Source organism: Narcine bancroftii, chromosome 3, assembly GCF_036971445.1.
Source record: "Narcine bancroftii isolate sNarBan1 chromosome 3, sNarBan1.hap1, whole genome shotgun sequence".
NCBI lineage: Eukaryota > Metazoa > Chordata > Chondrichthyes > Torpediniformes > Narcinidae > Narcine > Narcine bancroftii.
The window spans coordinates 347,373,875-347,395,204 of NC_091471.1; the positions used below are offsets into that span (position 1 = coordinate 347,373,875).

The window sequence follows — 21,330 nt, forward strand, 5'->3', positions numbered from 1 at the left end:
AAAAAACTTTCATAAACGTTTACTTTTATCAGGAGATTTTATATGTTTTATCAACTTCAATAACTAGCAAGTAAACTTCATTGGTGTGTACCACCTGTATACAAGTGAAGCAAATGTAACTCTCACTAAATTCATTTCGGTGACTTCCTTAAACTGAAAAACTAGTATAATTATTTGAGATAACAGCAACTAGAGTCCCAAAGTTTGCCTAATTTTCACTCCATTGCAGACCTCTACAAGAGGTGGTGTTTTAAGAAAGCAGCCTCTATCCTCAAGGACCCCCCCCCCCCCACCCCCAGGCCATGCCCTCTTCACTCTGCTACCATCGGGGAAAAGGTACAGGAGCCTGAAAATGAACGCTTAGTGGCACAAGGACAGCTTCTTCCCCTCCAGCATCAGGTTTCTGAATGAACAATGAACCACAGACATTAACTCACTTTTTCTCTTTATCTTGCCCTATTTCTATTTATTTTGAAAATTGGTAATTGTAGAAAGGTTTTCACGGTGAAGCTGCTGCAAAAGAATGAATTTTGTGACATGTTTGTGACAATAAATTCTGATTCAGGTGCAGCTTGTGCATGCTTTTGAATTTCTCAAGACAAAATAATGTAGTCCATACTTTATCTTGGGAGGAGTTGGTAGGGGTTCGCAACTGGTATTGTATCTGGCTTTTTTTGCCAGGGTGCTGTAAAGTAAAATGCTGTAGCAGGAGCTTCAACATTATTAACCTACAGATTGGCAGAAACTTCTAATCCAAGAGCATTCTGCACTCAGATAGCAAAGCTGAGGCCATTTTTCAATTTGACCTTTAGTCTGGAATTTTGATTCGGGGCACGTCGAGGGTCCCACGAAGGACACATTAATGGATCACTACGGCTCAGGTTCAATGACGCTCAAGATTGAATTAGCTTCACGCATAAAGGAAGGCTATCCTTCATTCATGTAATGCAGCACTGCAAAGAATACAAAAGAAATCAATGAGTTCCAGTGTTTGGAGAGTTGTGAAGGAGAGGACTGTGTTGATTGTTAGAAATGAATGTGAAGGGGAAAGGTGGGGGGAGTATTGTAGGTTTGAGAAAGAGTCTGGTGTGGGCCATTGATGGTGGAGGAGATTGCAAGTGGTGGCTCCGGTGGGGTTTGCAAAGTCGAGAGCTATGCCATTAGTCAGAGGCAGGAAATGCGTTAGGTTCCCAACACTGAGCTGTGTCCTGTTTAGTCAATTCCACTTTAAATTGTGCAACCACAGAGCAAGCTGTATTATAAAATATTGGTTACTGGCAACCTAGCCAATAATTGTTGCACTTCAATCTGACCTAATTTCTCTTATCAGTATTCTAATCTTCATTAGAAAAGAAACTTCCTGCACATCCAATGGTAAACCCTTTGGACTCCAGCGATTATTAATCTTTCTTAATATGTGCTTCAGACTGGATCCATGGGTAAACTATAGTACGAATACTAGTATGAACCAGCTGGTGATCCATTAGGTTAAAAAAACCAGTCCCAATAAACACGGAGTATATGCTCTTGCGGAGTCCAACAGGTTAAGGTTTTCATCTCAGCATTATGAAGAAGTCAATTAAGTTTCCAGTGAACAAAAGTTCTTTTTTTATAAAAACCCACGTATAGCATGGAAACAGGCCCTTTTGGCCCACAAGCCCATGCCACCCATTTACACTCGCACTATGTTTTTGAATGGTGGGAGGAAACCAGATTACCCGAAGGAAACCGATGCAGGCATATGGAGAAATACAAGCTCCTTACATAACAGCGCCAGATTCAAACCCTGGTTTTCTTTCAGACAGGACAGAAAAAATAACACCTTACGACCCAGTTTTGGGGCAAAACAGTTACTTCAGTACCAGAACATAGGAACCAGAGCATCATGGTCTCATTATCCCCTTATTAAAGACAGATGACCAAAAGTGGTAGTTTTATATCAATCAAAAGAAAGGCCTGCAATATACAAAACAAAAGTTAAGGATGTGTGTTTGCTAATGCAATACACGTTAGTGAGTGCATGAATGAAGAGATGGAGAAACCCTGTGTTGTCTTGATTAACTTTTATACAATTCAGACAGCTAATTTTAGTGGGATAATGAGCATGCCTTTACATGAAGGTTTTGAAAACAGATAAAGGCAAAAATTCCTCAGTGTAGTATTGAATATTTCGGTATCAAAGAAAGAAACCAGATTTTCCGTCTGTGCAGTGAGCAAAATCTAATTTACTTCATTGGATGTCAGGTTATATGGCATGGGCTATAAATTAGTCTTATTGGCGATGTTTCTGCAGCATCCATTCCTGCAATATGCTGCAGCAGTTGGGGTATTATATGGCTGTGTTGTATTTCCTCCATGCCTCTGAATCATTTGGAGGTGCAGAGCCAGTGGGAAATCACTTTCCACAAATTTGATCTCAGAGGACTCTCATTAAGTATTTCAAACCCAACAGTTTTAGAATATGAGAGAAGCGCCCATTGAACAATGCCATCATTTAGATAAATAGATAAAACATATTTCTTTCCAGTGTTAGTCATTTTTTTTGTATCACGCAAATTTAGTCTCGAAGCAGGTGGCACAATCGGTAGATTAAAGTAATATGTTTATATAATTGGTTCGTTAATTTTCAGAAACTTCAACAAGTCGCACCATAGGAAATACAACATAGGCATCTAATGGGGATAAGATCATTTTAATGATCAATCTTGAGATATCCTAACATTCCCCCAAAGCATCATCTAGTAGTATTTGCCCCACATGATTTCTTGACACAGAAGAAACAGTACCATATATGACATTTGTTCCATGTGTTTATAGGTGTGCATAGATTTCATGAAAATTCTCCAAGACATTCTTTTCATCAACTTGAACCTTGTGTTCCTTTGATCAACACCCACTATTTTATGTAAATTAAAATTTCTTCTTTACTCTAAAATACCGTTTCATCCTTTCAATATCTCTTCTATGCAGGAGAGCACAAGTTCTCTAATTTATTGTCATCACTCATTTACTTGACTTTAGAACTTAGCAGACACGTAGCTTTCCTTGCACAACTATATAAAGTCACAGCACATGAACAGGGCTTGTTGGCTCACCAAGTCTGCACCAACCATTAACTTCCTGTTGGTTACAGGGAAAGTAACCATCAAGCTTGCAAACTATCGTAGGCTTGCTTGTGAAGTGATTTTATGCTTTATTGAGGGCTATGGTAAAATTATATATAAATATGTAATTCTTCTGACAGTACGTGCAATTTTTTGGCATGTAGTTTAGCTTATATGCGAATATATACTGTGAATGTGTCTATTTATAAAATTGGTCTGAAAATGGCCCACTGTAAGGAACAATGAAACAAAAATTGTCGAAGCAATCAAGTACTATGTGTGGTGAGAGAAATATTTTAGGTTAATAAAAAGTGAAGGCTCCATTTCATTCTCTCCCCACTGTTGATATAGTTGGTGTTTTTTGTTTTGTTTTGAATTTCCAGAATCTGGAATTTCTTGTTTCAAATATGAGGAAACAAGTTTTTTTTTCATTTGGGCTAAAGAGGGAAGAAGATATACCAATCAGATTGAGTTCCTGATGTTGTTTGCTGTTAAATTTAGTTGGTTTCTTCCAATACTGACCAGACAATGTAACAGGAAATAGTGGTTATTTCAATCTGTGAGCTGTTTAAAAACTCAATGATCAAAACAATTTAATTTACTACTGCATTTATCCCAACCTATCGCTGATTAGGTTGCCATGTGATCCTATTCAAATTTCTAATATTGTCTGCCAGTGATGTCCTCCTGGGGAAAAAATCCAAAGCATTTTCTTTTGTTTACGGATTATTCTCTGAGTATTGTGGCATTTGGAATTGGCACAGCTTCTTTTTGATTATTGCAATGAATCACTTTTTTACAAGGTACATTAAAGACATTCTGGTCTCAGCCAAATTATACTCACAAAGGAGGTCATCTTCTTTCCACATAAAAAAACTCATATCTGGATTTGGCAGGAGAATGTTCTGGAGCTTTTCATTTGAAGGAGCCACTAAAATACACCAATTGAAAGAAAACTTGCTCAGTATTCAATGTCCCAAGACAAGAAATTTCAAAACCTTTGTGTGACTAATTGTTCTGTGGATTTGCATTATATAAAATTCTCTCTTTGGAGTAATGATTGTAAAAACTTAACACATTTTAATGGACAGACCTTCATTTAATCCATGGGTAAGATGTGTACATTATAGGAAACCTCAGTATTTAATGCTCATTCCTTATTTTTCTTGAACTGAATGGCCCATGGACCATTTCTAACTGCAGTTAAGCAACAAACACATAGCTATGAATCTGGAATCATATTGGACCAAGTCAGGATAGCAGATCTTATTCTCTAGAGGAAAATATTTTCTTGAACTTAATTCAGAAAAGAATAGTAGCTTTTACTTCATTGACATCAGACGAGCACCAATTCATATGCAATGGGTACAGGACATGATGTTTTGCTTGAGTTTGGAGAAAATTAGATATAACATTAAAGAGATCAAGATTGAATTTGACATGGACCATTATCACAATTTGAATACATAGGCAGGGGTGCTCTGGGGATTTCCTGTTCAATGTCCAGGAGCTGAGACTCAATTCTTTACATATTATTCGTTGGTGACCATGATTAGTGGGAGGGGTAGGATTATAATTTGGGGGAGGGGGGGTCCTTTTTCATTTAAAAAAAAATTTCCATTATAAGTAGAAGAGATTCATTCAATTAGAATGAACAATTAGAATTAATATTCAACAATGAATATGCCACAATATTAGATTATGAGGCAAAGTTTTTAATAAGGGAATATCTGCTTTATTCGAGCATTGTGTACAAGACAATGTATAAATCACATGATTGATATTCTGTATGCATTATATAAAAATTACATGACTAATATGTTTCTATCTATCAAATCTAAACATATTTTAAGAATCTCTTTAGGGCATTGGGCAGCTAGTTATGCTTTTAGAACAATCCAGTCAATCATGGTTTTTAAATTGAAGTTTTCTTCCAGATTATTGTAATTAGCTGAATTAAAATGGCCCTGCTGCCAGTGAAGGCTATGACCTCTTGTCTCAGAATCATTAATCCTGTCATTTAGAGCATACATCATTGAACCATAGAAGATTACAGCACAGAAAGAAGCCCTTTGACCCTTCCAGTTTTCTGTCTAGAGCGCCACTGACTTTCACCCAGTCCAAAGCCTTCCATGCCTCTTCCACCCATGTACCTAATCAAATTCTTCTTACATGTTAAAATTGAGCCTGCATTCACCACTTCAGCTGGCCGCTCGTTCCACACTCCCATCACTCTCTGTGTGAAGAGGTTCCCTTTAATGTTCCCCCTAAACACTTCCCCTGTTCAGATATGTAACTAAACAATTATTAATCCTGACATACCTTGTTGTGAAGAGCTAATTATGTTCTCGTAAAGTTGTTGCAACTTGCTACTGTGTATCCTGTGGGCTGTAGTAACTTCCTCTGAAGAAAAATATGACTGTTCGGTGACTGCAACCACTTCTTGGAAATAGTGCTCAATCTCTTTATAAGGTTTATTCTGTGAAGCAATGCTATTAATAGTCAGTGGAGTCAAGTCATGTTAATATTTAAATCACAACAACCTAATTAATACTGCACTAGAACTTACTCACTAAGATTCAATCAAGTCATAAGGATTGAAATGTAGCTTTGAAGTCTGGTGCAGGTCATAGTTTGCTTCCCTTCTTATCATCAAGGTGCATGAAATGGAGAAAATAACTCAGAATTGTTCCACACCGTTTGAGGTGTGAACGTAATTGATGTACATGACCTTCAGAAAAAAACCCACACCAGAGCATAAAAATTTAATTCTCGTGACGTACAGTGATCTAGCATATCTTAATTTTTTTTTTAATTTCAGGACTAGAAACCAATTAAATGTGCTTAGAAGTCAGAACATGATGTGAGGGTCTAAAATGGGATCAAGTCAATTAGCATTTTATGAACAGTTTAATCCTTGTAAAATTAAATATTTATTTTGTAAAGTTTAATTATAAACCACAAAATGAAAGAAAAATATTTAGTTTTCAGTGTCAATTAATCCAAAAAGAAAATCTCAAGTTTTGTCTGGAAATGTTTGGTGAATCTTGGTAAACTTTATACAGCATTTTAAATTAACACTGCCACATTCATAAATATTCTGTACATATTATGGAGTCAATAGAAATAAAATAATGCTCCAAAATTCATTGGCAATGTTGAGCTGCCTGCCATCAATTCATCATTCACACAATTCTACATATGCATGATTTGAAATGCCCCCCACTCTCTCACACACAACGCCTTTCCTGCAGAAGCCAGCTTTATTCTAATCCGAGATGGCCTCTGTGCTGCATAAAAGGTCAGATTTTAAATGGGTATGACATGGTTCAATATTCCTTTATTTTTTAAAATCCTGCTTCATTTGAAGACTGCACTTGATTCTTTGTGTTCAGAACCACAAGTGATTCATTAATATACATTTTATGAGGTTTTTTTTTAAACTTGCCATTTAACTTTGACAGAAGAGCTACAAAATTTTTGGTCAAAAGACATGACCACCTCTTCACAACTATTAGGGCAAATGAAAATTTCCCATTGCATCAGATTTATTTATCTGTGTGGCTGCATGATTCCATTGTCCAATATTTAAGTTAACATTAACAGTTAAATAATGTTTAAAGAACTAGTATTTTGAAATCCCCTGTGGGATTTATCAGCTGAATACCAGGATTTATTTGCCCACCATACTTACCTGCAAGGCTGCATCCAATTTGCTGACGTCACAGTTCTCTCCCAGTGTTGCTTGGATGCTGTGCTTTACAACATGACTCAGCTGAATACCAGGATTTATTTGCCCACCATACTTACCTGCAAGGCTGCATCCAATTTGCTGACGTCACAGTTCTCTCCCAGTGTTGCTTGGATGCTGTGCTTTACAACATGACTCATATTATCGGCAGATGTGTCATTTTGGCTCACAGATTGGATCTCATTGTAAAGTGCCTTGATGACTTCTTCAGACATAAGATCAGGATCAGCAAAGATGAAAATCCTGACCAAGAAAAGTAGACACAGTTTATCAAATAATTTCAATGACGTTTGCTAGAAGCTACTTGTCAGTTTGTTCGCTATATTCCAGAAGGAGCTGGACATAGCCGTGTTGGTTAAAGGGATCAAGGGGTGTGAAGAATAAGCAGGAATAGGGTGCTGAAATTATAAGAAAAGCCATGGACATATCAAATGATGGAGGAAACTCAAGGGGCTCCTGCTCTTGTTTTCTTTACTTCCATGATCCTATTCCTTCATGGGGTAATGTCACTCGAAAAAAATTGCTCGATTTTTAAAAAAATTATAAGGGCAAGGGTTAGAACAAGAGTAGGCCTAATGTCCGGTCTGCCATACAATAAGATCTTGGCCGATTCTTCTACCTCAGCAAGACTTCACTCTAGATTTCCTTAATCATCAAAAATCTGTTGACATCTGATGGCAGGCATGTCAGGAAGGTGAGAATCAATAGCCCCATTCACATTGGCACTTTGTCTCAGTAATTAACCGCCAATACACCGGTTAATGTGCCAGTGTGAATGCTTGTCAATCAGCATGCAGACGTTAGATCACCCTGGAGATGGACTGCCTAGATAGGGTACATAATCCCCGGGGCGATCTGATGCCTGCATGCCAATTAGCGCATCATGAAAGGGACTGGGCTATCCTGGGACAATTTAGTGGCACGTGGATGATGTATTTGCACGAGTGGGTACATTGTGAATCAGTCTCCTGAAGATGTCAGAGGAGGTTCTCAGGACAGGGCCAACCTCTCCCCAGTCCTTCATTAGTTCAGCCGTAAAATAAAGTGGTTTCAAACTGGGGGATAGGGAGGTGTTGGAGCTCCTCTCAGAATGTTTACAGAAGGCGCCCTCCTTTCATTTAAAGGGCATAGTTAAAGATGGCCTATTATATCAAAGATCGCAGGCAGGCTCAGAGACTTCATCACAGAAGTAGCAATACAGAAACAAGTGCAATGCTTCCTCAGAATGCAGTCAAAAGATTTCCCAGAGGATATTGCATATTCAGTAATAACTCCCTTTTGGAAGCCCAAGGGTTTGGATGCTTTGCTCTTCAAAAAGTTCTATTAACAACGTGACCTCGCCAAAGTCACTGAAGGAGTAAACTCTTTACTCTTAGGCACATCTCTGCCTCTTCTCTGGAGAATGCCAAATCTCTGCCTGTAACTCTCCAGTACATGTATGTACTGTTTTAAACAAAGGTTGCACGACTATTATGAGCACAGAAACCTCTGAAACAGAGCACCAGTGCCATGCTCAGTGGACCAGTAACTTGTTTTTCTAATTTATTTTTCATGTTTAGGGCATCACTACGTAGTCTGAATCAGGTAAAGATGGCAGATTTCCTACCATAAAGACAATTGATGAACCAGTGGGATTTTATAACAAAAATCCAGTCATTTTTTTGCGGGCATTATTATTAACACCAGTTGTTCTCCAAATCGCAGTTCTATGATGGGATTTGATCTCAGGCCTCCAGATCGATAGTCCAGGAACTCCATGGATATTTAATTTCATAAGTAAATTGATTCTCTTTCACCATAGTTATTTTATTGTACTTACTTTTCTCGGTGTGAAAAGGTGTCATTTTTTAGCCCTTGTTCTGAAATAATTATCCTTTGGTACAAAAAACCTGCAATGTAATGAACTTTAATTAGATTGCGAAGCATTGTTATTGCTGGTGCATTGAAATACATTATAATTTCGTTTTACTCAGTTTTTTTCTGCCCATCACAGCTGGTGATTTCATATTTAAAGACTATATAAATTCTTAAACATCTTTCATAAAACCAAATCATTTTTCAAAAATCCCCAAACTTATGTGTATTGCTTGTCTCTATGTGCGTTATGTCTGGTTGTGTGTCTGAATGTTTTTTCACCAAGGACCGTAGAATGCTGTATTATTGGATTATACTTGTGCAATCAGATGACAATAAACTTGACACAAAACAATCTTATTTTGTTTGCATCATGTCATCATTTCTAGCAAATGTACTTTCATAATTCATGGTTAGAATTTTTTTTAAACTAATCAGAAGAATGTGTTTGGAATTTTCAAGAAATGGTACATTTCGTACATCACAGTTCATTGCAAAAGTATATTTCACTATCCAGACTAGAGATTCAAGATTGATGCATCTTGACATGGATCAGATGGAGTTTCTTGACTGCTATTATAAGTCCATTCATTCAGGCAGGAGGGAGCAGATAGTAAATTATTCAATGCAGGAGTTGGATATACTCCTGTAACCACAGAACTGAAGTGCCTGATCCAGTTAGATTTCTGGGAAAGATGAGTCTTGGATGCAAATGATGAAAAAAAAAACAAATCACACTGCTTTTAAGGGTAGCCATTGTGTGGCATACATGTTATTTGCTGCCCATTAATCCAGCCATGACTTCTGTTTCGTCTTTCTGCACAGGGTGTAAATTACTTCATGATGTGGGAAATTGTGAATGGAACTGAACATCATGCAATCTTCTGCAAACATACCCATTATTGCCTTTAAGATGGAGCAAAGGTTATTAATAAAGCAGTGATGATGCTTGGTTCTAGACCATTATTCTGCAACATTAATTATCATGGTTCACTATTCATTTATCCACATACCCGGTGCTTTTCTTTCGGCCTTCAACATGTCTGTGCATTGATGTCCAATTGTGCCGTAGGGTTTGGGGAATGATAGGAGCCCTTTGCAAAATTGATATGCCTCTTCATAAAGATTATCAGGAAGATATGCAGCCTGGAAAATGAAGTAGTTCATGACAATGGAATACTGTATTTCCTACCAATGTTATGAAAAAAAACTCTTTGGCATCATTCCACTTTTGATACTTGATGAGAAGCAACTTAAACTCACCAACAGTACAGTTCCCAGTAAACTGTAAACACAAGAGGTTACCTAATGTTACCCGAAAAGAGAGCTGTTGCAAGGTTCCTTTCTAAAAGGGCATAAAGCTGAAGTCACTCCCTAGCCCCAGCTCCATCGACTGGGACTCTTTCCAGGAGAACCAGCCTGCTGTTTGTGGGCCTTTATGGAAGCCCAGCAAGCAGAGCAAATATCCAGGTATCTCCATGTGTGGGAGTGTAAAAACTGAAGCAAAACCACAGGCTTTGTGACTGTTGATTCTACACTGCATTGAGAAATGGTTTTCCCAAGGTGTATCAATAATTTATCTTACATAGACATTTTCATATGTAATAGAAAATCTCTGCCACAAAGTTCTTTTTTTTTTAAACTTTATTTAAGATTTTATAACATGAATAACATATAGAATTACATTAAAAAAAATTAAGAACAAAATAATAAAATTACAATACAGTATCAGTAATCTAAATAAACTATACCCTCCCCAATAATTATTACACATTAATAACCCAATCTGCCACAAAGTTCATTGCAAAGCTCAAGGTGAAACCATGAGAGTTTTAAAAAAAAGGAAACATAATGAAATTGAAAGGTGGCTATTGACATGAAGTGATTTATATGCTACATCTATATTATCATATCTCTCCGCTCCACTTCCACCTGGGATTCTCTCGTCCACTCATCCCTTTGCCACTGGTCGACCGCTACGTGCCTACCCCTCTTTCTTCTCTTTGGCTTGGCTTTGCGGACGAAGATTTATGGAGGGGGTAAATGTCCACGTCAGCTGCAGGCTCGATTGTGGCTGACAAGTCCGATGCGGGACAGGCAGACACGGTTGCAGGGGATAATTGGTTGGTTGGGGTTGGGTGTTGGGTTTTTCCTCCTTTGTCTTTTGTCAGTGAGGTGGGCTCTGCGGTCTTCTTCAAAGGAGGTTGCTGCCCGCCGAACTGTGAGGCGCCAAGATGCACAGTTTGAGGCGATATCAGCCCACTGGCGGTGGTCAATGTGGCAGGCACCAAGAGATTTCTTTAGGCAGTCCTTGTACCTCTTCTTTGGTGCACCTCTGTCACGGTGGCCAGTGGAGAGCTCGCCATATAACACGATCTTGGGAAGGCGATGGTCCTCCATTCTGGAGACGTGACCCACCCAGCGCAGCTGGATCTTCAGCAGGATGGACTCGATGCTGTCGGCCTCTGCCATCTCGAGTACTTCGATGTTAGGGATGAAGTCACTCCAATGAATGTTGAGGATGGAGCGGAGACAACGCTGGTGGAAGCATTCTAGGAGCCGTAGGTGATGCCGGTAGAGGACCCATGATTCGGAGCCGAACAGGATTGTGGGTATGACAACGGCTCTGTATACGCTTATCTTTGTGAGGTTTTCAGTTGGTTGTTTTTCCAGACTCTTTTGTGTAGTCTTCCAAAGGCGCTATTTGCCTTGGCGAGTCTGTTGTCTATCTCGTTGTCGATCCTTGCATCTGATGAAATGGTGCAGCCGAGATAGGTAAACTGGTTGACCGTTTTGAGTTTTGTGTGCCCAATGGAGATGTGGGGGGGCTGGTAGTCATGGTGGGGAGCTGGCTGATGGAGGACCTCCGTTTTCTTCAGGCTGACTTCCAGGCCAAACATTTTGGCAGTTTCCACAAAACAGTAACTGGAAGAAATACTACATTTTTGTCTGCACCTCCTCCCTGACCACCATTCTCCACATTAGTAAGACTGGACGCAGAATAGGAGATTGGTCCGTTGACCACCTTCACTCTGTCTAGTGCAATAGCAAAAACTTCCCAGTGATCAATCATTTTAATTCCACACATCATTCCTACACCAACATGTCTGTTTATTGCCTCATGCACTACCCAACCGGAACACCTTATATTCTATCTGGGCACTCTCCAACCAGATGGCATTAACATTGACTTCCAGTTTCTTTAAACTCCTCCCATGTCTCTCTCTCCTTATCCCTCAGACTCCTTCCCTCTACCTTCCACCCACTCAGAGATCTACCCTCCCCACTATCACCTCACAGCTTTTTTTCCTCATACACTCCCACCTGTATCCACCCATGATCAGTTGGCTATGCTCCTGCCCCTTCCTCCCTCCTCTCCCACCTTCCACCTTCCCCCCTCCCCACCCCCCCCCCCCCCCCCTCCAAGCTCACCTGCCAGATTTTTTGCTCATTCCTTGATGAAGGTCATCAATATTTGAGGGAAAAAAATATTGGTTACCCTTTAGTTCCTCAAGATGCTGCGTGATCTACTGAGTTCCTTTAGTACTTGTGTATTGCGCAATACGTTTATTTTAAGGTTTGCATATTCTGAGCTCTAAATTGGTCGACAGCAGAGTATGATCGTGAAACACAAGGAGCATAAATAAGGGCTTTATTTAAAAGTTTCTACTCAGATGCCTCCATAACACAGTTATGCATATGGAACATCAGTGCTAACGTGCTTTTTGTCATATGCTATACCAATGCTTCACATTACTAACAGGATTAGTATTTCTACATCAGCATCAAAAAAATGTTTGAGAATATTTCAGAAGATTAAGAAATGTTTTGTTCAACTTTCAAATTCTGCCCTCCAGTATTCATTTTTAGGAGGTTCACTTGATCAGCTTACTTGTTTTGAAAAATTAGACACCTTCAGTTTCAACAACCACAGCAGATGGCAAGAGGAGTGGCAGAATTCTCCTGGCACTCTACCAAAATGGGCATTTCAAATTTAATATCAAATCAACTGCCATTTCCCCCACCCCCCGAGAAAGAACAATGTAAGGAGTTGATTTAGTTTCTGCTGCACACTTTTTCCAGAGTCACCAATCCACCATAGCCAAACACAACTACATTTTCTTTAATCTTGAACATATTCCATTGTCAGAAGGCTAATTTTCACTGTAGCATCTACCCTCCAGTCAAAAGGTTGTGTACGCAAGCCAAAATACAAGGACTTGAACACAATCCTGTGTAATCAAATTGCTTGGTTCAAAATAGCAAAATGAGTGGTGATTTTTCACCCACAATTTTGACAAAGTTAAGAATTTTTTTTCAATCTGCCCATTCTATGAAGGATTTGTATCTGCCCCGCTTTAATCAACATTTACAAAGGGCCAGCTTCCTTTTACTTGTTTCTGATATTGTGATGTAGGTTTTGAAAGTGCACTGTCTTTTTTTCTTGTTCTAACGTAATTCTAGCCCAATAAACATCAAAACCCAACAAGCTTAGAATCGATAGACATAACTTGTTTGTACAGGGAAACTAGGGCACTTTTTAAAAAAAATGAAAACTTGCATTATATCTACATGAATGACAATTTTTCATCCACTGTAATCTCACTTTGTTCAGATGATACATCAAGAGAAGAGTACAAACCTTGAAAATAGTCAGTAATACTGTTTGTACTGAAGAACCTTGATGTATTATAACTTTTTGGGTTGAACTGTGTTGTCAGCAGTTCCAAAAGGCACCAACACGATTTCATCACCTCCAGGTAAATAAGCCCCAGACCCATTCTAAGTCAGGTGTTTGTTGAATGACCTGATGCCATGACTCCACCCCCATCACTGAATTCCTTGACGGATCTGGGATACCCAGTATTACACAAGGGAATATTTTGAATTACATGCTTTAATGCATTTTATTGTCAGATATTTTAACAGATTTTGTGCAATTCTTTTATTATCTAAAGCAATTTGAACATCAGGCTCATTTAAGAAATATTGCAGAGTTTTGCCCAACTTGAGCATTACCACTGCTGAAGCCTTGACAACCCTCACCAGATATATCCATGGTGATGATGGAGGAAATTAGTTTTTTCAGTCCTCCAAAGTACAAAGAATCATGGGAGCAGAATTGTAAGCAGCTCAATACTGCTCATATTTTTTTGAGCGCAAAATTTCAATATGTTTAGTTTTTCTGTCAATTTGATGATTCCACTAAGCAGTGAGACAAATTGCTTTCTGGAATATTGCTTAAGTTTTTCAGGACTTATTCTTTGAGCCTGATGAAAAGTTGTTGACCTATTCTGTCGTGGACCCAAATCTAGAAGACGGTCCTTTCAATGTTGTTTTTCAGATATACATTGAGAAGACCATTCTTTTATTCATTGGAGTTACACAACCTAACATGGCATCACTCTGAGGTGAGTACATATGGGCCAAACACAGGCATGGGACAAGCTCAAATCGATAATTTGGTCACTATGGATGAGTTGGGCCTTGGGGCCCATTTCCATGGTGCATAACCCAATGATATTTTACTATCTATTTCCAAAATAAATTCTTAATTGGTGAGTAAAACCATAAGTATAAACATGCCATACTTGTATCCAAAATGACCAAATTTCAAGTTGTGACATGGACCAGTAAATAAATCTTTAAAACAGTATCTTGTGTTTATGTTGGTCTATTAATTCAAGGAGTATGGACTCACCACTAATAATTAAAACAAACATCTGTGCCAAATACAAAATATCAAGTCAAACATTTTTTGCTTCTCTTATTCTGTAAAGAAATGCTCACCACTGGTCTTTCTGTACCCACCTGAATAATAGCATACATTAAGATATTCAGTAAAGGTAAAATATAGGGCTTTTTGTGTCTCTTGGCCTGTTCAGAAAAAAAACCAGTCATTTTGATACGAATCAATTTATTAAATATAATTTTAATAGAAACTAAAGGTAAATTTCAGCTAAGACACCGTTATATCAGAATAAAATAACTCTGTTTTCACTTAATAACCCCTATCTGAAAGTTTGGGAATCGAAAGGTATTAAGTTAGTCGAAGATTGTTTTGAAGCCATTATGTTTCTTTCTTTTACTTGGATTAGAGAAAAATTTGGGATAGCATCAAGCTCTTTATTTGCTTATTATCAATTCTGGGCATTATTTTCTATCAGTATTTTGGAAGGGATTTGGTTTTACCTGGACAAACTAAATTTGAGAAATTAATTGTGGATAATGGGAAGAAAGGGTTCATTTCTGAAATGTATGCATTGTTGCAGGAAAAGATGTTCAAGGTTGATTTATATAAAACAAAGGATAAATGGGAGAAGGACATCTATTATATTATCTCAGGAGGAATGGACGACTATGTGTGTAGACAGGTGTCACAAAATTAATTAATGTTAGATATAGCTTAGTTAACTATAATTTTTTTTACATCAGTTATATTTTGACTCCTGAGAAGTTGAAAAAACATGGTTTTAGTTCTTCAGATTTGTGTTTTCATTGTGGAAGACAGATGGGGACTTTTTTTACATTCAGTATGGACATATGAAAACGTTAATCCCTTTTGGGAAAAAATTATTAAGTTTTTGGAAGATTTGTTCAAGTTCGAATTGCAACTTGATCCGTTATTGTGTTTATTCGGTTATACTAATACATTAACGACGGGTTTACGATTAGATAAATTCCAAATTGCATTTATACGTCTGGGGTTAGCGGTAGCTCGAAAATGTTTTGCTGTTACATGGTAAAATGATATTGAATTGACTATACAAAGATGGCATAATGAACTAAAATCGTGTCATTACTTAGAAAAGATAACTTATAATTTATGAAATAATTATCCCTTTTTTTCAAAACGTTGACTTTATACTTGAAATGTATGGGTGTAGATATAAAGTAAACGTTTTTATAAAAGATGTAAAAGGGCTGGCACGCCACACAGCAACCAATAATTACCCGAAATATGCATTTTGCTCCGACTTGGGGGGGGGGTGTAGGGGGTGGGGTGGGAAGAGGGCGGGGGGAAGGGGGGTAGTAAAGGGTATAGTATTTTTAAGTAAGTTGTTTTGTATGTATTTTATAAAATTCATAAATAAATATAATTTTAATACAGTAAAGGGCATCACATTTCATTCATTCAAAAAATTCATTGTGCCGCAAAAACACCACTTGACTAAATCTTACTAAGCACATTGGCCTAACTCAGGTAAGTATACTTACTGGTAACCTGACTTCACTCCAAGCTGGTAATGACTAATTATTTTTTTACTTGCATCTCATTTGACCAATAAACTCTAAATGTAGTGATTAATGAGTCCGAAATGTCCACACCTTTTTTTTTAAGCAAATGTGTAAAATTTTCCTTTTCTTTATTCAAAATATGCTATATCCTCCTGCCACCATCTTAACCCCAAATATATTGAGATTATTGTGGAAATTAGTGGACAGCATTAGTCATGAAGCATTTTACTTTCTTCTGTATCTGCTGGGGAATAGTCTCCAGAAGACCACTTAAATCAGAGAATTCCCATTCACAGTACACAACGCAATAACTTCTAATCAAGGAACATGGTCCTTTTTAATCCACTGAAAGTAAGCAGCTCCGATTGAGTTTTTTTGATGACTGTGTATGGGTAGAGAGATCTGTGAGACAATGCAAGCATAGGTTGCTGCAGTGCAAAGCAATTAAAGAATTTATATCATGCAATACCAGAAGTTATTATTCTTCGTGACCATTAGGTTTGATTTAAAATAGTTTCTCACCTGTTCCAGTTCACTAATGAGAATTTTAACCACAAAATTGCTACAGTATGGGTCTCGTTCTGTCTTCTTATGCAGCGTCCATCTAAGCATCCCTGTGTAAAAGAAAGCAGTGGTCTTATTACTGTCATAATTCAAATAAATGTTTATGTATCTGATTTTCTGTTAAAAAGACAGGAAGTAAAAAATCTTCAAAAGGAGAAGTCAGCATAAACAATCCAATTCCCAAGAAAGTGTGACTCGGACTGAATCTTACTCTGAAAGGAAGAAAATTTAGATTTTGCTTTTCATTTGATGCAACTGGTTTAAGATCATGCAACTGCAGAAACTTTTCAAATTTTCATGTGACGTATGGCAGTGCTAACAAAATTGCGTGGAACAAACTAGAAAAACAATGTGGTTTATAATGACAAAAACAAACAAAATCATAGCAGAATGAATGTTCTGCTTCTCCAAAAATTCTGGGCATTTTTTATGATGATATTGACCCACAACTTGTTAGCGCAGATTCAGTACAATTAGCCAATGGATTGTCAGAATGGAATAAAGGAGTGAAATAATTGTGCAGCATTTGCATTTTATACTTGTCTAATATTTTATATCTGGGTGTTTTAGATTTATGCTAAAATTACATTTGCCTCAGAACACAAATATTTAAGAAATTTAACTCCCACATGATATGATTTTGAAAATAGCCAAGGTTATTTCTACTGGGTGCAAGTTAAAAAAGATCAAATTAAGTAACCTGATGATCCCTACATTCACTTTGTGCCACCACTTTGATGAATTGGGTAATATCTTCCTTTAGCAGCTGCATTTTGTATTCCAGTTAAAACATATTCTACCTGCTAAATCTTTACTGGATCCTTAGCCCACTGCTCTACTCATTATACACCCACGACTGTGTGGCTAAGCACAATTCCAATGCTATCTACAAGTTTGCCAATGACCCCACAAACAGCAAAATCACAAATGGCAATGAGGGAGATAGATCAGCACTTGGGTGTCACATCAACAACCTTGCGCTTAACGTTAGCAAAACCAAGGAAATTATTATGGACGTCAGGAGGAAGTCAGGGGAACATGACCCAGTCCTCATCGAGGGCTCAAGAGTGGAGAGAGTCAAGAACTTCAAATTCCTGGGTGTTAACATCTCCGAGGATCCGTCCTGGAGCCTCCATGTTGATGCAATCACAAAGGCGGCTTGTCAGCAGTTATACTTTGTAAGGTGCCTGAGGAGATTTGTATGTCACCGAAAACTCTCGAAAACTTCTACAGGTGTACTCTGGAGAGCATTCTGGCCGGTTCCATCACTGTCTTAAAAAAGCAGCCTCTATCCTTAAAGACTCCCACCACCTGGGCCACACCCTCTTCACTCTGCTACCATTGGGAAAAAGGTACAGGAACCTAATGATGAGCACTCAATGCCACAAGGACGGCTTCTTCCCCTCTGCCATCAGATTCCTGAATATCAATGAACCAAAGACACAGTGTACTAGTGTTTTTTTTTAATTTATAGTAATGTTGTAAGATGGTTATAATTTGAATGTTTTCACTATGACGCTGCCACAAAACACTGAATTTCATGACTTGTTCATGACAATAAGTTCTGGTTCTGATCACTTTGTCCAACATCCTTGCCAACAACCCTTGTCTCTTTTAAGGCAGGCCATTTAAAATTGCATGCAATAATGAAACAAATGCCTTCAGAGTTACTAAATGATCAAGGATGCTGTAGAGATAGGTGAAAACACATCTTTATGTAGATAATTAATAATATGTTAAGCGTTCTCTTTCATACCAGCTTAAAATACACTTCTTGAAATCCATACAAACCAATATTTTATTTGTGATTGGAAAGGATCCATGCCTTCTACACATCTATGTACACTTCCAATTATTGCTACTTATGCAAAAATGCTCATTGTGGTAAATAATGAAAAAAATAACATTCTGTGTCAGACTACTCTTTCTTAAGTTTGAGAGTTTGCAGTTACCCCAGTATAATAAACCTCTCTCTCTTCTACAAGATAAGGCCATTTAACACAAAACCATCTCAGGGGTTAATCTACTGATAATCAAGTGAAGTATAACTTGTGGCAACAGACTAGATCACCTATCCTTACTGGAGTATCAACTTGTTTAATAAAGTCTTACTTTTATCCACTGTTACTTCATTTTCAATTGATGAGTTTCTGCCCAATGAAATCCACAGGCATAACACCACTGTGAATATCTCAGCCTTGTGTATTGTCAAACATTGCAGGGAGTCACAGAAAAGGGATTGGTAAACTTCGGAATACCTCCCACAGCCCCCACCTCCTCCAAATTGTACATCCACAGAGCCTTCAATTTTATCGGCGTATGCTGTAATATTACACTTTTTTTCCAAAAATAAACTTTATTCACAATAAATTATTTACAAAAAAGAAAACCAAAGTCTTTTCACATCCATAGTTTCAATCATATCTATACATTCCCATCAATGTCACTGCTACATTTGCTCTCCAAATACCCCATTACCACCCCTGCAGCACCTTGTCCCTTCTCTGCAGTCTGTTGTTTGAGGGGCTTCCGCTCGGTCTCAGCTCCTCAAAAGCCAGTAATGGGAGGAGTCTAGATTGTAGTACTTCCCCAGAGTGCCCACACATTGCCTGCACCAAGCTTTTTGTTTAACTTCTGCCATAAGCTGTCCGTACTACACAGCCTCCTCAAAGTGTGATATACCAGAGTTAGCAAACTTCCCTTCTAGCTGCTCCATATACTGTTTCTGTTTAACTATCCTGTTATACAATAGGCTTGAAGGGCATTTAGAGAATTTTGTAAAACAAATTTACACATTGAATGACAATTCAAATTTGGCATCAATGTAGCAGCTGCTGCACACAGAAAACACCACTAGACTCGGTGGGGTTTCCAGTAGGATTGTTTATTTGAATTTTGCCCAGCGGTGACATCATCATGTGGCTCAGGGCGCGAGTAGTGGCCTAAGCCACGAGGCAGTGAGCAAGCCCTGATGGCACCATCTTCTGCAGCTGCCCCGCCACCATGGCGGTACAAACGGGGCCGGTTCGCTCACAAAGATGTGCGCCGCCACATTAAATTGTTTTCTTTTTTTAAAAAAATGCAACCAAATATCAATGGCAGCAATTATTGAACATTTAATTGAATCTTCAGCATTTTGAAACCTCAAAATATTTAACCTCAAAATAGTTATTCATTACTTAAAAATCTGATACCACAAATCTCCTACCTCGACTCCACTGGAACGCTGGATGTTCTTGGTCCAGTTCCCGTATTATCGCTTGCACACTGCGCTGGATTTCTGCCTCAGCATTGGCTGCTACACTGGAGCTTCCACCTTTAAAGAATACAAAACATTTCCACACCACATGTTAAGAGCTCTTTCTTGGAGTTTCCAGTTGCTATGCAAATGTGTTCATGTTGAGAATACCATATACCATAACATATGAACGCTCTTCATTAAGGTTCTGGACCAGCAAATTTTTATTTTAAATATATAGATCAAAAGTGATGTTGGGTCTCCAAGAGCCTGATAGGATCTATCCCAGGTTACTGAGAGAGGCCAAAGAGAACATTGCAGAGGATTATAATCACAGGAGAAGTCAAAGAAATCTGGAGAATGGCAAACGTCATTCCTCTTCTTAAGAAGGGCAGTAGAGACAAACCAGGAAATTATAGGTCAGTGAACTTTACATTGTTAGTTGGGAAATTAATTTAGAAAATTCTTAGGATCTCCTCACATCTGGAGATGCATAATTATAACAGAGATAGTGAGGAAGGCTTTATGCCTAGGAGGTATTATTACAAACTTAAAATTAGTTTGTTAAGGATGATTGATGAGGACAGGCAATGGATGATACACACATGGACTTTAGTTAAGCTTTCAAGTGCACTGATCCAGAAGATTAAATCACATCAGATCCACAAAGGCATGGCAGATTGGATTCAAAAGTGATTTAGCTATTGAAGATAGAGGGTAATGGTGGAAGGGTGCAATTCTGACTGGACATCAGTGACCAATGGTGTGCAGGAAGGATCAGTGTAGGACATTTCTTAATGATCTGCACAAAAAATATAGGCAGGCTGATTAGAAAGGTTGCAGACAACAACATAAAAATGATTGGAGTTGGATAGTGAGGAGTGAGTGATACAGCAGGATACAGATCCGTTGGAAATATAAGTGGAGATATTCAGACAATTGTGAGGCATTGCATTTTGGGAGGTCAAATGTAAGAGGTCCTACATACAGTAAATTGAATCTTGAGGAGCATTTATGCAAGGAGAGATCTTGGGGGGGTGGGGGCGGGGTTGTCCATAGCTCTCTGAAAGTGGTAACACAAGTAAATATGGAGGTAAAGAAAGCATGATGGAATGTTGAGTATAAAAGTTGGGAAGTCATGTTGCAGCTATATAAAACTATGATTGGGCCACATTTGTGGTAGTCATGTGCTATTAATAAGAATGGCCTCAGGGCTTTTAAAAGTGTACAGAATAAATTCACCAGGATTTGAGGGTATTAGCCAAGAAGAAATTTGGACAAACTTGGATTATTTTCTCTGGATAATCAGAGGCTGAATATATATAAAACAACCTTCAGATAAGTCACTTACCCAATTTCAGCCTGAATTTCATGGTTTTAACATATATTGGGTGTATAAGACGACCCCCTACCCACCCCCCCCCCCCCCCCCCAAATACATGTTGACTGAGCTGGTGTTGCATTGACTGAGCTGTCAGGGCATGGCCAGAAGGCGGGTGTTATCATGGAGCCTTCAGCAAAACGAAGGAAGTATGAAGTTTTAAATTTAAAGTAATTGAAGTGGCCCAGGAATCTACCAA

At 38.3% G+C, this 21,330-nt stretch overlaps 1 protein-coding gene across 1 annotated transcript in view; it reads right to left on the reverse strand.

Moving 5' to 3' along the window:
• The window catches only part of LOC138759359 (phosphoinositide 3-kinase regulatory subunit 6-like), an 89,488-nt gene that overhangs the window by 30,473 nt on the left and 37,685 nt on the right, over positions 1-21,330 (reverse strand). Inside the window, exons 4-11 of the mRNA XM_069929599.1 lie at positions 19,721-19,828; positions 16,471-16,562; positions 14,521-14,586; positions 9,723-9,855; positions 8,675-8,744; positions 6,915-7,098; positions 5,427-5,583; positions 3,949-4,035 (exon numbers count right to left, since the gene is read on the reverse strand). Of these exons, the coding sequence (XP_069785700.1) occupies positions 3,949-4,035; positions 5,427-5,583; positions 6,915-7,098; positions 8,675-8,744; positions 9,723-9,855; positions 14,521-14,586; positions 16,471-16,562; positions 19,721-19,828 (897 nt within the window). The remainder of the gene's footprint in view (positions 1-3,948; positions 4,036-5,426; positions 5,584-6,914; positions 7,099-8,674; positions 8,745-9,722; positions 9,856-14,520; positions 14,587-16,470; positions 16,563-19,720; positions 19,829-21,330) is intronic.